The 15727-nt window shown below is 40.6% G+C and overlaps 1 protein-coding gene across 3 annotated transcripts in view; it reads right to left on the bottom strand.

Moving 5' to 3' along the window:
- Positions 1-15727, bottom strand: part of LOC144494944 (casein kinase I) — a 232760-nt gene that overhangs the window by 60926 nt on the left and 156107 nt on the right. For all 3 annotated transcript variants that reach the window (XM_078214585.1, XM_078214584.1, XM_078214583.1), the window contains exon 6: positions 12451-12685. In XM_078214585.1, the coding sequence (XP_078070711.1) occupies positions 12451-12685 (235 nt within the window). The remainder of the gene's footprint in view (positions 1-12450; positions 12686-15727) is intronic.

The following is a 15727-nucleotide window of genomic DNA, read 5'->3' on the forward strand; positions in this document are numbered from 1 at the left end:
AACTCCATTTGCCATTTTTCAGCCCAGCTTTGCATCCTATCTATGTCTCTTTGCAGCCTACAACAGCCCTCCACCTCATCCACTACTCCACCAATCTTGGTGTCATCAGCAAATTTACTGATCCACCCTTCAGCCCCCTCCTCTAAGTCATTAATAAAAATCACAAAGAGCAGAGGACCAAGCACTGATCCCTGCGGCACACCGCTAGCAACCTGCCTCCAATCCGAAAATTTTCCATCGACCACCACCCTCTGTCTTCGGTCAGACAGCCAGTTACCTATCCAATCGGCCAACTTTCCCTCTATCCCACACCTCCTCACTTTCATCATAAGCCGACCATGGGGGACCTTATCAAACGCCTTACTAAAATCCATGTGTATGACATCAACTGCCCTACCTTCATCAACACACTTAGTTACCTCCTCAAAAAATTCTATCAAATTTGTGAGGCACGACTTGCCCTTCACGAATCCGTGCTGACTATCTCGGATTAATCCGCATCTTTCTAAATGGTCGTAACTCCCATCCCTAAGGACCCTTTCCATCAATTTACCAACCACCGAAGTAAGACTAACCGGTCTATAATTACCAGGGTCATTTCTATTCCCTTTCTTAAACAGAGGAACAACATTCGCCATTCTCCAGTCCTCTGGCACCATCCCCGTGGACAGCGAGGACCCAAAGATCAACGCCAAAGGCTCTGCAATCTCATCCCTTGCCTCCCACAGAATCCTAGGATACATTTCATCAGGCCCAGGGGACTTATCGACCTTCAGTTTATTCAAAACTGCCAAGACATCCTCCCATTAGTGCTTTGGCAATTGCTGAAAACCTGACTGGAGACATTCAAACATGAATACACAGAAAAGATAGTCATGGGTTTGGGTTGTGACAGATTCAAAGACTTTGGACAGAAAAGGTAGGTTGAAGATGGGGTGGTAGTTTGCAAGGGCAGATGGATCAAGTGTGGTTAAACCAGTTGTTCACCAGATATACTCACGTCTGTCCTCATTATATTTGAGGTCAAGGTCAGAGTCAAACCAGTGAAATTACCCAGGAATCGTTAACAATTTTCTCACTTTCCCTAAAGATATCAACTCGTTGCTGGGGTGCAGTTCCACAGCTAGTGATCGTCTTTCAGTACTTGGTTTGAACAGTCACCGGTCATGCACACAATTGAGTCCTGCTGTTTCATTGCGGGTACATCATTACCAAACCTTGTTGAAAACTGACACCATGTATTTCGGTGACACAGTGGGTCAGCACTGCTGCCTCTCAGCGTCAGGGATCCGGGTTCAATTCCTGGCTTGGGTCACTGTGCGGAGACTGCACATTCCCCGTGTCTATGTGGGTTTCCTCCGGGTGCTCCCGTTTCCTCCCAGAATCTGAAAGACGTGCTGGTTAGGTTCATTGGCCATGCTAAATTCCCCCTCAGGTGTACCCAAACAGGCGCCAGAGTGTGGCGACTAAGGGATTTTCACACCAACTTTATTGCAGGTGTTAATGTAAGCCTCCTGTGACTAATAAATAAACTTTAAATGAAAGCTAGTTGTTCTTGGTCCAGTGCTATTCCAGATATGTCAATGCATCATTACAATGCATCACTTGGGTGCTCACTGAATTGAACTGCTGATGTGCTCTTGGCGCATAATCAGAAGATTCTTAAATATGATTCAGTTCCTTTATTTGCAATCACAAACTTTCCAGTTTCATGAATCAATCTTTCAATGAAAACTTTACCACATGATTAAAAGGCATGCAGCACCGTCAAAACCAGATCAAATTAGGGCATGAAAAGGTTCACGTTTAGGCAGGTTACAATGAGATGCTGTGCCAGACTTCATTGACAAGGTAGATTAACATGTAACAATTTTACTACTGAAATGAAATAAGCTTGAGGGCAAATGGAAAGCGACAGGATCATTTAAGAGGGAGAAACAATGTAGACCTTAGTGCTTCCCTTTTCTACCTCTGGCTCACTGCCAAATGAGACGAAATCTGAAGACAGTTCTTATAAAACAAACTACCTGTCAGGCTCTCATCACAAATCAATGTCACAAAGCACAAGAGTCCTTAAATAGCTCGCATTTTATGGAAGTTGAATGCTGCTATTTTATCACATTATTAGCTCCACATCTCCAAAACATGTCTGCAGTTGAACCTATTTTGCAATGTGTTTGGTAAAAAGAATTCTGAGCACAAAGTACATGCAAAGTGTTGGAAAGATGGAGCCACAACTTCAAATTTCTGCATTCAGGCCTTCCTCGAAGTCACGGAATGATCCATACACGGTGACTTAGAGGTGAATCATGCTGCAACCAGGTAAGATGCCGGCATGTAGAATTCTGGACTGACTGACTCAGGCAGCAGGGCAGTTGAGAAGGCAGTGCCACCTCACCATATTGAAGCAGTGACATGAATGACTCGGAAAAATGCCACTGAAAACCTATCCTCTCAACTCTGTTTTTGTTCAACCGTGATCACTGGTTAAAACATAGTCAGTATATATTCAGGATTCAGAGGTCCAGCAGGATGTATCCAAAGAAAACAAAGTACAGACACCAAATTATTAACTGTGCCAACAATCCTAAATGTAAGGTACATTTACAAGTTGCTCTTGAGGTTTGTAAAACTAATTACTCTGCACACATTTTTGTACTTTATGATATTTTAATGACATGGAAGTGTATTCTATTATGGTTCTATTTCAGTACACCTGAGCTTCAGCTCATTGGTCTTACTGTGAGTCTCCCTGCAAGGATGCGTCACCATTGTACTGCAAGGACTGGTAAGATGATGGAATATATGACCGAGATATGGCCAGTACTAACATATAATAATGCCAAAGATTAGTCAAACACAGTCAATATTTCCTATTTGTCAAACAAAGGGAAAACACAGAGGGAGGATAAGAGAAGCAAAACAGGAAATAAAATCAATAATTCGAGTCCTTAGCAATTCTTTATAATAAATTCTGCAGGCTAATAATGCCAGCTATGATGACCAGAACTTTAAGCAATTTTTCTTTCAAATGTTGCACAACCTGCTGTGTTCCTAAAATTTAAGATTTTATTAAAAACCATAGCATTGCACTAAAATTAAAAGTAGCAAGCATCAACTTCCCCACCTCCCTTGCAGAGTAATTTCAGTGGTAACTTGAAAAGATTCACATTAATGTAAATGATGTCATGTAATAATTATGCTAATGTGAGCCTACTTGCGACTAATAATAAACTTAACTTACTTAACTTATTGTCGATTAAGCATCCAAATTATCAGTGATGTTGATATAATTTGTTTTTTAAATTATTTTTGATCCTCGATTTAATCTCTATCCTCATTTGGAAAGCAACCAATTCTCCTTATGATTCAGCTTTAAACATCATGGGCATTAAAGCATCAAGAAACAATCCAACATAAAAATTAACCATTCATTACAATGCTTTGGGTTACGAGTGGGCTTGTCTCCCTGGGGCCCTTGCTGTTCTATACATACCTCTAAAAGGGACAAGAACATCCTAAACAGCCTAACTTTTGCACAGCACACCCCTCTCTTGGGGAAACACTGCAGCCGACTGCCCCACCTCAAAACGAACACTGAAATTTGGTTCTGCATGACTTGAGGACCATCCACACCAAACTCAAAACATCCAACATACCCATTGCTGAAGTGGCCCCAAGCACCCAAAATGACACAATGAACAGCCAGGTCTGTGGACGTCCTGTGCTGATCCTTTGTCAAATTCTTCAGTCATGAGATAACTCATAGAAAGTGATGAACGAGGAGTCTGCCAAGAGGTCACGAGGCCTCCATTTACAGCCTGCACAAATGAGGGACACTAGGACTCTGATTCACTGCTGTTCCCACAGAACATAGAACATTACAGCGCAGTACAGGCCCTTCGGCCCTCGATGTTGCGCCGACCAGTGGTACCAATCTAAAGCCCCTCTAATCTACACTATTCCAATATCATCCATATGTTTATCCAATAAACACTTGAACGCTCTCAACGTTGACGAGTCCACCACTGCTGCAGGCAGGGCATTCCACGCCCTTACTACTCTCTGAGTAAAGAACCTACCTCTAACATCTGTCCTATATCTCTCACCCCTCAATTTAAAGCTATGTCCCCTCGTGCTAGCCAACACCATCCGAGGAAAAAGGCTCTCACTATCCACCCTATCTAATCCTCTGATCATCTTGTATGCCTCTATTAAATCACCTCTTAACCTTCTTCTCTCTAACGAAAACAACCTCAAGCCCCTCAGCCTTTCCTCATACGATTTTCCCACCATACCAGGCAACATCCTGGTAAATCTCCTCTGCACCCTTTCCAACACTTCCCCATCTGTCCTATACTGCGGCGACCAGAACTGTACGCAATACTCCAAGTGCGGCCGCACCAGAGTTTTGTACAGTTGCAGCATGATCTCCTGGCTCCGAAACTCAATCCCTGTACCAATAAAAGCTAACACACCGTACGCCTGCTTAACAACCCTATCAACCTGGGTGCCAACTTTCAGGGATCTATGCACATGGACACCCAGATCCCTCTGTTCATCCACACTACCAAGTATCTTACCATTAGCCCAGTACTCTGTATTCCTGTTACTCCTTCCAAAGTGAATCACCTCACACTTTTCCGCATTAAACTCCATTTGCCACCTCTCAGCCCAGCTCTGCAGCTTATCTATGTCCCTCTGTAACCTGCAACAACCTTCCGCACTATCCACAACGCCACCGACTTTAGTGTCATCCACAAATTTACTAATCCATCCTTCCACGCCCTCATCCAAGTCATTAATAAAAATGACAAACAGCAGTGGCCCCAAAACAGATCCTTGCGGTACACCACTAGTAACTGAACTCCAGGATGAATATTTCCCATCAACCACCACCCTCTGTCTTCTTACAGCTAGCCAATTCCTGATCCAAACCATTAAATCACCCTCAATCCCATGTGTCCGTATTTTCTGCAAAAGCTTACCATGGGGAACCTTATCAAACGCTTTGCTGAAATCCATATACACCACATCAACCGCTTTACACTCATCCACCTCTTTGGTCACCTTCTCAAAGAACTCAATAAGGTTTGTGAGGCACGACCTAACCTTCACAAAACCGTGCTGACTATCCCTAATCAAATTATTCCTTTCTAGGTGATTATAAATCCTATCTCCTATAATCCTTTCCAATACTTTGCCCACAACAGAAGTAAGGCTCACCGGTCTATCCATGGGGATGTTCTTACAAAACAAGTCTTTCCGATTAGTCATACATTGAAGTAAACACTGCTATTAAAACAAACTTTATATTTTTAATAAAATAGTTGGTCAATAGCATCTTTCCCTGCTCTCTTGTGGGGAAATGCTCAAGCCCCATTGACAACTATCCAACTGGGGCTCTGTAAAGGGAAGTGGATCGTTAGCTGAAAGAGAAAAAAAAATGCAGAGCTGAAGGGAAAGAGAGGGGAGGGGAGAGAGAGGCAATGCCAACATGATGGGCTGAATGATCTCCTTTTGAGCTGTAACCATTCTATGATTCGGGAACTTAAAATGTTAGGCTTCCACATGTTAAAAATAAAATCTCATCCTTACAGCTTGCTTGAAATTATAAGGGATCGAATTCCAGCAACTGCAGTGCGGTTCAGGCCACAAGGCAAGAGTGAGTAACAGTGTGGTCTCAGACCCCAAATTTGCCCTCCCCCTGGAGGAGTTCATGCTGGAGTAGCAAATGTCACTGGCACACTCAAAGTTTGCAGAATCCTCCAGCTTTGCTTCTGTGTCACCCAGCTCTGTACAATGGAATGCGAGGCCCAGAGACAGAAGAGATGCCTGAAGCTGTGAACTCAACCAGGAACACAAGGATTGATCACCAACAAGTTGGTACATCAGTACTTTGTTGGCAAATATCAGCTTGTACAAATGATCACAGTTCACTTTGTCAGTGCAGCACTTCACTTCAGTTCACTTCAAAAAGGAGACTTTTTTTAAATAAGTAATTTCATCTTTAAAAAACATGGAGGAATTTAGCACAAAAGCATCCACACGAGTTCAATAAAATGTTTGGTACATTTCATGCCCTGCAGCAAAAAATTATAAGTCAGCCCAAGTCTCAATGGGCTAAATACAGGCCTCAGGATAATTTTTTTCTTGTACAAGTTACGATTTTGAATATCAATTTCTTTTCACATGTTGCATCAACTTGAGCTTGTGAAAAAAAAATCAAACTAATATGCAAATATTTTTTCAGTATTGTTCAGCAGACTGAAGCTGTTAATAATGCATTCTGTGCCCAGCAAATGACACTAAGTGTAGTAACTGAGGTAAAATGGACATAAACCACTTAGACACTTGGTAGATTTTGAATATATAACTAAAAACTATGCAGTCAAATGGCTGCAAAACACATCTATTTTGATTTGAAAGACACAGGCTGGTACAGAATTAGCAAAAAGTTGCTTTCTTGTTCCCTTCTATTCAAAATGCAACCAAATTCCCCTGACTTTCTGGCTCAGAATAAGGGGGTGTATAGGACATGATGGACTGCACTTAGATCATGTGCCACTTAAATCACACACAAGTAGAGACTGGCTAAAACACAAGTCAAGATCAAATTCTGTTGAAATCACCAGCTATGTGCAGAATCCAAAGGGATTAAAAAGGAACAGAGCATTGATTTCTGGATTTGTTCATCCACCAGAATAAATTGAGTCTTCTTACGTACCAAGGTAATGTTGTGTTGGATGTTATAGATGATGTGGTATTATCAGAATGAAAAACTTTCCAAAAAAAAAATGACATTTTGTTCTTCACTGTTCCTCCTTCTCTCTCAACAGTTTAAAATTTAAACATTTTTCAAACTACATTTCTTGACGGATATGATGTTACAAGACATCATGTAGAAACATTTTTATAACCTGCACAAAATTCAGTCAACTTTACTGCCAGATATATTTTGCTTTGACAAACATAAGTTATAATCATAGCTTTCTCAGGATCAAAGTAACCTCCAAGTTCAAGTGGTCCTCACTTTCAGCATCAATTATGGCTCATTCTTCCAAGCAGTCGCAATGATCACCCAAATCACTGTTGCGCTCATAAATTACCCCAATGTGACACTCTTGCATTTTTCTTCGAGGATCTTCTGAACCCTACTTTCACAGAAATGAACAACTTCCATCAGAACGCCATCAGAGCAGGGAAGAGAGGACAGGTCTCCATTTTTATTGCACTAGTTGCCATATTGCAAGTTCAAGTGTCCATTTTGAATGTTGATGAATGGTTGAGTGGGAGAGTGGGTATAAGGGTCAGGAGGCAGTTGTGAGTGGTAGTCAGGTCAGGTTGTGGGATTGGTGTGGGGTGTTCGGCAGTGAAATTACCAGGTGTTAGATTAGGTTTTGATATGTTTAATATTGCCTGTGTTCTAGAGGAGTACTGCAAAACTATTGGAAATCTCCGACTCTAACTCTTGAGTTGGAAACAATCACGGAGGATCCCAGGGCGCAGGGGAATTGTTCAAAGTTGAAATATCCTGAACAATTCCCAGGTAACTCTGCATGTTTAGAAATTCCAGAGGGTCCCGACATGCATCTTCAGCCATATATCCATCCTCCTGCAATTTGGAGACCAGTAGATTTGACCCCATACCCTCAACAGTATTACACTTCAGGTTTTATTTTTCCGAAGCATATTTGCTTTTCATTCATCTCATTTGTATTTAAAAACTGTAAAGATGGCAACACTGCAACAAAACCCAACAATAACCTCTACAATGTGCCAGATAAGGGAAGAATAGAAGCATAATTTAGCAGAGATCACATGCTGATACAAAGAACATTTTGTAAAATGTTGTATTTAAGTGATATTGTTCTTCAATCTGATGTAAAGTACCAGCATGCACTTATCACACATAGTCAGTACCCAAGAGCTATAATCCTTTGCACCTGAAAAATTACTTTAAGACAATCCAAGTGTGACTCTATGAATAGTCTACATTTATTATTCAGAAGAACCATTATTTATTCAATTATGAACAATTATTTTATGCACTATTTAAACTAAACATTTATTTTTCAACATACTGAACTTTGTTATTATTCTGAATGGAACCACACACAGTCAGTTGAGACATAGCCACTATATAACAGACAAAGGACAATATAGTCACTCGTCAAAGGACAATACCTTCTGCTATGTAACATGTAAATTTTCCTCTGCATGTACGAATTTCATGGCTAATGCTACCAGTCACCATTTTAAACCTCCACTCAAAATACCCCAGTACTGAAATAATTCTATAAGCAAACCAAAGTCACATCAGCATTCATTCGCAGCAACATGTACAGTCAAACTGCCAATGGTTCAAGCGAAAGTAAATCCTAAAACAAAAATGAGCCAGTCCTCTATGATATTCACTAACTGTCGTAGTGTTAAGCATGAAGCACATTTATACATACACAGCAATACTTTTATTGAAGTAATATATACACACACACATATATACAAAGGATGTTCAAACTTTCCTTGTCATTAGCATAGTGTGTCATGGGGCTCACCTGCCACTTGTAAAATGTCACCAGCATTTGAAAACATATTAGTTTCTTGATCTTTTCCTGTCTTTTTGATGCATTGGAGCTTTTTTCCCCATCACTGCATCTTAGTGTCCTAACATCAAAAGAGTATTCTCTTGGTTCATGCTAGAAAACTTTTCTTCCTCGTGCTCCTGCCCATTGAAGTCACACTTTACTCTCCCTTCTATGAGCCATAGAAATGTTCTGCTTTTCCCCTCCAATTTCATGCTGGCACTATTCTGCTATTCTTCCCCTGTATTTCCATACACTCTCCTGCACTCCATAGAGCTTCAAGCTCTTTTCTTCCCTTTCAAACACTACTCATCAATTCCTTTTTCCATTAACTGTTAACCGAAAAAGAACAACATGCAGGCTCATGTGGAGAAGGCAGGAGAATGGCACTGAGTGAACTGCTCATTTTGAGAGTTGGTGCTGATATGATGGGCCGAATGGCCTCCTTCTGTGCTGTGACTATTCTGTGACCTCCATCATATGCCTTGGCTTTTGTTCTTTCTGCCATGGTAACTATGGATTAAAAGCCATGTTCACACTCTGAAAATTACCCAGATAATTTGATTGTTGATTAGTCTGGTGCCATCCTGATCCCAATGTCTAAAGCAAGGGGCCAACTTGCCCAATTCAAATATTTTGTGGGTTTTGTTTGAATCTGCATTTGATTGGCAGTTGTAAAATTGAAAAAATAATGGATTTTCCAGAGTTCCAATTTTTTTTTTAATGGACAGTAAGGGAGAAAATACCAAATGGGAATCCATCTCCAATTGCAGTGTTAGTGCAAAGCGAAAAATCTCTTCTTAGCAATGCTAAAACTGTTACTAATGTCAACTAAGTTTTCAAGATTTAATAGAAAAGAACAGATTCACAATTGGTACGATCCCAGAGCAGACTCTAAATTTTGTTACAATCCAATTAGGGACCAGTAACTTTTTAAAAAAGTTATTTACTAAGACAATAAAGCTAAAAGATTCCATGGTTTCAAAACAAACAAGAAATTTAACAATAAGAGAGTCAACAAAATAAATGGTCAATACTACCTATCTTATACTTTAACATCTAGAATTATGAGGTAAACATTCACAAACTATGGTCCAAAACACCATAAACTGCACATTAAATGGCAGACACAACCAAGAAAGGTCCCCTGATTTTCTCATCAACTCACCCAGACAGTCATCACAGTCACAAAAACTCCTTAAAACTTTTTTGTGAGGAATTTCAGTTCCTCTCCTTTGATGAGCTAGTCTGATCCACAGTTAAAAGCAGCTCTACTCCACCCAAGTTCCACAGATACAATTTTCATCCAAAAGGCAAACGATTCCAAATTTCTCTCAAATTGGCTCCCAGGTCCAGCCAGCTTGGTCTTCTTTTCCAGCTGAGCTGACCTACCACCGAGATTGCATCGCTCATTGTGTTGACCGGACTACACTCCAGTGTCTAAACACAGGCATGGTCCCAGCTTCTCAGCCACAATGCTACCAACAATGGCTTCTGAGCTCCCCTGAACTCCAGCTGTATGAAGCAAACACTGCTTCTGGGCTTCCCGAAATAAACATCTTAGCAGCATGGGGCTACCAATGGCTCCAGGGGCTTCCCCGTGCCCCAGCCCTCAGCAGCAAGGAGCCATCTCTCCTCTCTCTGCTCCTTACAGATCTGTCACCTGGGCTCACATTCGCACAGTTAAACCCCAATCCTGTGGTGGAGCTTTCACTCCGTCTCAGAGTAAATTGTCCTTGCTTTTCCCATTTTGTTGCTTTCTGTACTTGCACCAGAATTCTCTGACACAAGTGGAGTTTTAGTCTTGAAAGTGTACAAATTTCCTCACACAACTATGAAACTTAATTTCATTAATTAAATGACCATCTTATTTGCTTACAATAGCACCTGTACTAAGATAGACAATCAGATACATTTCTCCAGTGTTAACTCATTCCTCACTCAAATATTCACCACTGCCAGAAACACAAAGAAACTTTCTGCAGCACAAAGGAGAAAAGTAATGAACCGAATTTCAAAAATTAGCATTAAACTATAGTAGAGAAAGAGAGCAGGTGTCAATATTATTCATGAACTGTGTCTGATGCAAGTCAGATTTATTGAATCATAAAATTCCTACAGTGCAAAAGGAGACCATTTGACCCATCAAGTCTGCATAGACAACAATCCCACCCAGACCCTATCCCCGTAGCCTCACATATTTACCCTGCTAATCCCACTGACACTAAGGGACAACTTAGCATGGCCAATCAACCTAACCTGCACATCTTTGGACTACACAAAATGTCAAAAACACATTAAATCAGATTTTCTGAATTCCAGATGAGTACCTTTCAAACTTTTCTATGCCTGATGCCTCTGCAAATAGTTTCAAATTCCCAGGGACACCCTTATCTAATTACACACAAATATATGTGAATTGGATTATGGCTTTCTAGCTGCAATTTGAACAGTACTTAGCATAAATAAATCTTACTCTTGCAATCATACAGGCACAACTCCCAATCATGTGATTTAGCTATGAGTACGCATTAGCATGTATGTACTCAAGTTTGGTTAAAACCTGCAGGGGAGATTCCCAAGTTTTAGTCAGCCTTGAACAGTCATTGCAGAGTTCGAGACTGCAAATCTAGCCAGAAGTTAACTTATTCAGACAGCATACCCAGCTTGAGTGTGGTGCATTGATAACATGTGCTTCTGTAGTGGCTTGGAAACAAATAGTGTGCAGCAGGTACGAATAAGTCCTGGATTGCAAAAGGCTTCAGCTTCTGGTTTGTTGAGGTTGAGGGGTCTGCTTTCAGAAAGACTGAAACTGTAAAGTAGGCCATTCGCCAAATACCCTTAAATAGTGGCAGATATACTGTCCTCTCACATTATAAACCATAAAAATGTAACTAGTAGCATTTGAAGATGCAGATCAGACTGCATATGTGAACTTATTACATGCACACACACACGGCTTTAAGCGAAGATATTATCATTTAAATTTAGCTACTGTTACCAAGGCATGTCAATTATATATGCTTAAAAACTTTACACTTGGAATCTGACTGTATTTCCAAAGATAATTTACAGTAGATTGCTGAATATTCTAGAGCATGCCACGCATACATTTGTAAATGTGAAGTCATTTTATTTGAGGTGGTGGGAATGGATCAGTGAAATTTTACTAATGAAACCAGCAACCACAAGTGTGGGGGGAAAATATTTAATACGAATTCCATTCTCCATGAATGACTAAATTCTCTTCGTCTGTACCAATTAAAATACAGCATATTGCAGCATACAAGTCGACCCAATCTATTAGAAAGCCCCCATTTGTCCAGCCCCAAAAATCTCATCTTTGCATACACGCGGCATATAAGACAATCCTGTTTTTCAATCACAACATGCAATTTATACATTAGTGATCAGCCTCAATTTTTTCACCAAACAGATGTCTTACTTAGCGGTACTTCTTAAACTCGGTACAAGAAGGGATAAAGCAAGCAATACAGGATGTGTTGTGAAGATGTGCTGAGTTTATACTCCTACTCAGCGTCAGGTGCTGATCACATTTCAAAATGGCGGCACCCACTCTTATACTCAATGCCCGAGTTGACACGTGTTTTTGGAGGTTTCAAACGTCGATTTATATGCCAACACCTTATGGTTACCATATGTCAGAATGTGCATTGGTGTCAATAGATTTTTAACAAAATATGAAATCCGAAAGACAAGTGATAGTTCATCTCAATTTAAATACATGCTTTCAATCCAACACACAATTTTAATTAAATCCTTGTTATAACTTTTAAAAATCAATACGTCAGTTTTGAAGGCATAAACAATTTTTAAGACAGATAGCTTAACGGAAATTACTCACCTTTTCCTAAATGTGTATTTATGCTCATGTATCTGGCCGTTCCAGTAAGGCTCTTGTGTTCTCTGTAAGGGATGTGCTTTTTTGTCTCTGGGTCTATGTATTCTTTAGCAAGGCCAAAATCTATTATGTGAATTACATTCTGGTTTTTGCTTCCTGGTCGTCCCACTAAGAAGTTCTCTGGCTTTACATCTCTGTATATCAAGTTTTTTGAGTGAACGTATTCCATTCGGGAAATCTGTTAGAGGAGGAGGAAGTAAGAAGGGAGTAAGTAAAATACTAAATGACCATATCATAAATAAAGCATATGTAAACTAAACAAAAGTATCAGGATCAAAGTACAGGAAAACAGTGCTGATACCAAAGCATTTGGGATTCATACAACAGTGACTCGAAATGTGACAATTGCTCATAACATCACAAGTGGCATGATACATTTAATAGAATAGATTTATTGGTACTGGATCAATGCATTGTAGGTATTAAGTAAGGCTGACTCAATCAATAACCAGGGACTAAATGTCTGCAGGGGGGTACATCGCCATTTTAAGTGCTGGGACATGCCTGCTCAGGACATCCAATATTGACCCCAACAAGATCATGGGGGCCAGAGTGAGGACGCCCAGTTCAGCACGTCACTATTAGGGCACATCAATGAAACTTCCCCACAGAAATCAGAAAATTGACCATCTGTCACAATCCCAAGAGGTAGGGTGTTGTGAAATTATTTAAATACGAATATTGCAGTTCCTTTTACAACCCCTTCACCCCCCCACCCAATGGGTCCTGTCCACAATTGAGATTGAAATCGCAAAGTGAGGTCTACAAACATCAGCTGGCAGCCTAGTGCAGCAGGTACAGTAGTACCAGTGATCTGACAGGCTGCTGTTTTATCCATTAAAATCCAGGATCTTATCCAGGTCTCATCCTAAAATATGACTCTTTTGCTGCATACCCATCAGAGTTACAATTGTGAAAGCAAAGTACTTGCATTTATAGATGCAAGATGTCTGACAAGACCCCGAGGCATCCCACAGCAGATTGCGGCCAATAAAATATGTGCAGTAATTGTTTGTAATGCCAGGAAATACCTCAGTGCAAACAATGAGATAAAACGACTGGATAGTTTATTTCAGTGATACAAGTTGAAGGATACATATTGGCCAAGGGAACCTCTCTGCATTTCAAATAGCACCATGGAAGCTGTAACTCCATTTGAGAGGGAGGCAGTGCCTCAGCTGAATATCTTATCCAAAACCTGGCAACTCTCAATGTCACATTCCATCAATATTGCACTGCAGTGTAAGCCTGGATTATGCACTCGCTGGAATGTGGTTTGAACCCTCGACTCAAGTGAGAGGACTACAACGGAGACACATTGCCCCCGAAACCCCTCAGAATTCCAACCCCAAACATTATAGGTGTCACTTCAGTCTAACACTTAAAACATAAATAAATAAGTTGCTCTTTGTGGAATGCCATTTTAACATTTGTGGCATGGTAAGGAGTGTTAGTCGCGCATTCACAGGCTGTCGAGAGACCCGTTTCCTTACTAAAATGCAACACAGGGTTTAAAAAGAGCGCTCCATATCTAGTCTAGTAATTTACTTGGGCCAAACAACAGCCAGAACAAAATGGAATACCAAATCCAAATTTTAAAAATCTTTTATTGAATTGAATTGCAGAAGGATGAGAGAAATCAAAGTTTGAAATAAAACCTGTTAAGGTAGAACATGAGCACCATGGATGACGAGTTGTCTTCATGCTCTTAACCACAAATTGCTCTAACAAAAACACACTTGTAAAAATGAGAAGAAACTCAAAGACACCAAGAAATGTAGAAAATCAAGAGATAAAAGGGAAAGAAAAGCTTAACAATCACCATCACGAGAAAAAATATAATTGGGAAACCAGTACAATTTAAGGCTGATTAATTCATTCATGGGACATTGGCATCGTTGGCAGGCCAGCATTTATTACCCATCCCTAGCTGCCCCGGAGAAGATGGTGGTGAGCTGCTTTTTTGAAATTCTGCAGTCCACGTGCTGTGGGTTGACCCACAATACAGTTATGGAAGAAATGCCAGGATTTTGACCCAGCGACTGTGAAGGAATGGTGATATATTTCTAAGTCAGGATGGTGAGTGACTTGGAGGGGAACTTGTAGTTGGTGGTGTTGCTATGTATCTGCTGCCCGTGTCCTTCGAGATGGAAGTGGTCGTGAGGTTTGGAAGGTGCTGTCTAAGGATCTTTGGTGAATTGCCTGGACCTAATGGCCTGCATCCTCGGCTCGTGAAAGAGGTGGCTGCCGAGATGGTGGATGCATTGATTGTCATTCTCCAAAATTTCTTAGGTTTCTGGGAGGCCCCAGCAAACTGGAAAACTATAAAAACTTAAGTTAACAAAAAGCAGCAAACAGTAGGCCAGTTAGTTTAACGTCTGTCATTTGGAAAATGCTCGAATCCATCATTAAAGAGGGAGGATCCAGAACATTTAGGAAATCATAATCCTATCAGAAAGAATGGTTACAACTGGGATGGAAAGAGTGAACAGTTGACGTAGCTCCACTATTCCACAGGTTGCAACACTAGTGCAAATGTCTAATTGATTCACCAAAAAGGCCAATTATTAGAGACTTTAACCAGCTTCTTTCAATAAACTCTGATTGATTTATTAGAAAACAGAACTTGTTTTTTCAAACAAGTTGCAAGAACTGATTAACACACACAACTGCACTCTACACAAAGTACAGTGGAGCCCTGTTGTAACGCGATGGTTGGGGTCCATAAAATGTTATCACGAATGTTATCTGGGTCGCGCGAAGTCACTAAACTGGAAATAGTGAAAAAAAGGGTCCAATGATTCATTGCGTCATATCCGATTTCGCGCTAAATCGGGGCGCGTTACAACGGGGCTCCACTGTATAATGATCTATTCCTTCCCCAACACACACACGGAAAACAAACAAATAAGAAACACAGGAGGTTCTGCAGAGATGGGCAGTTGAAGAGTAGACTTTGAACAAAAAGATAAAGATTGCAAGGTTTCAATGTTATCGATTGGAGTACCCCTGTGTGCAGATAGATCATTAGTCCCAGTAGAGGAGCTTCAGCATGGAGGAGAAATTGTCTGAATAAATCTTTATTGGAAATTTGGCATGTCAGCTACGATGTTCACCAACTTTTACAAATTCATCGTAGAAAGTGTTCTTTCTGGTTGTATCACAACTTGGTATGGCTCCCGCTCTGCCCAAGACCGCAAGAAACTACGAAAGGTCATGA

Source organism: Mustelus asterias, chromosome 6 (assembly GCF_964213995.1).
Source record: "Mustelus asterias chromosome 6, sMusAst1.hap1.1, whole genome shotgun sequence".
NCBI lineage: Eukaryota > Metazoa > Chordata > Chondrichthyes > Carcharhiniformes > Triakidae > Mustelus > Mustelus asterias.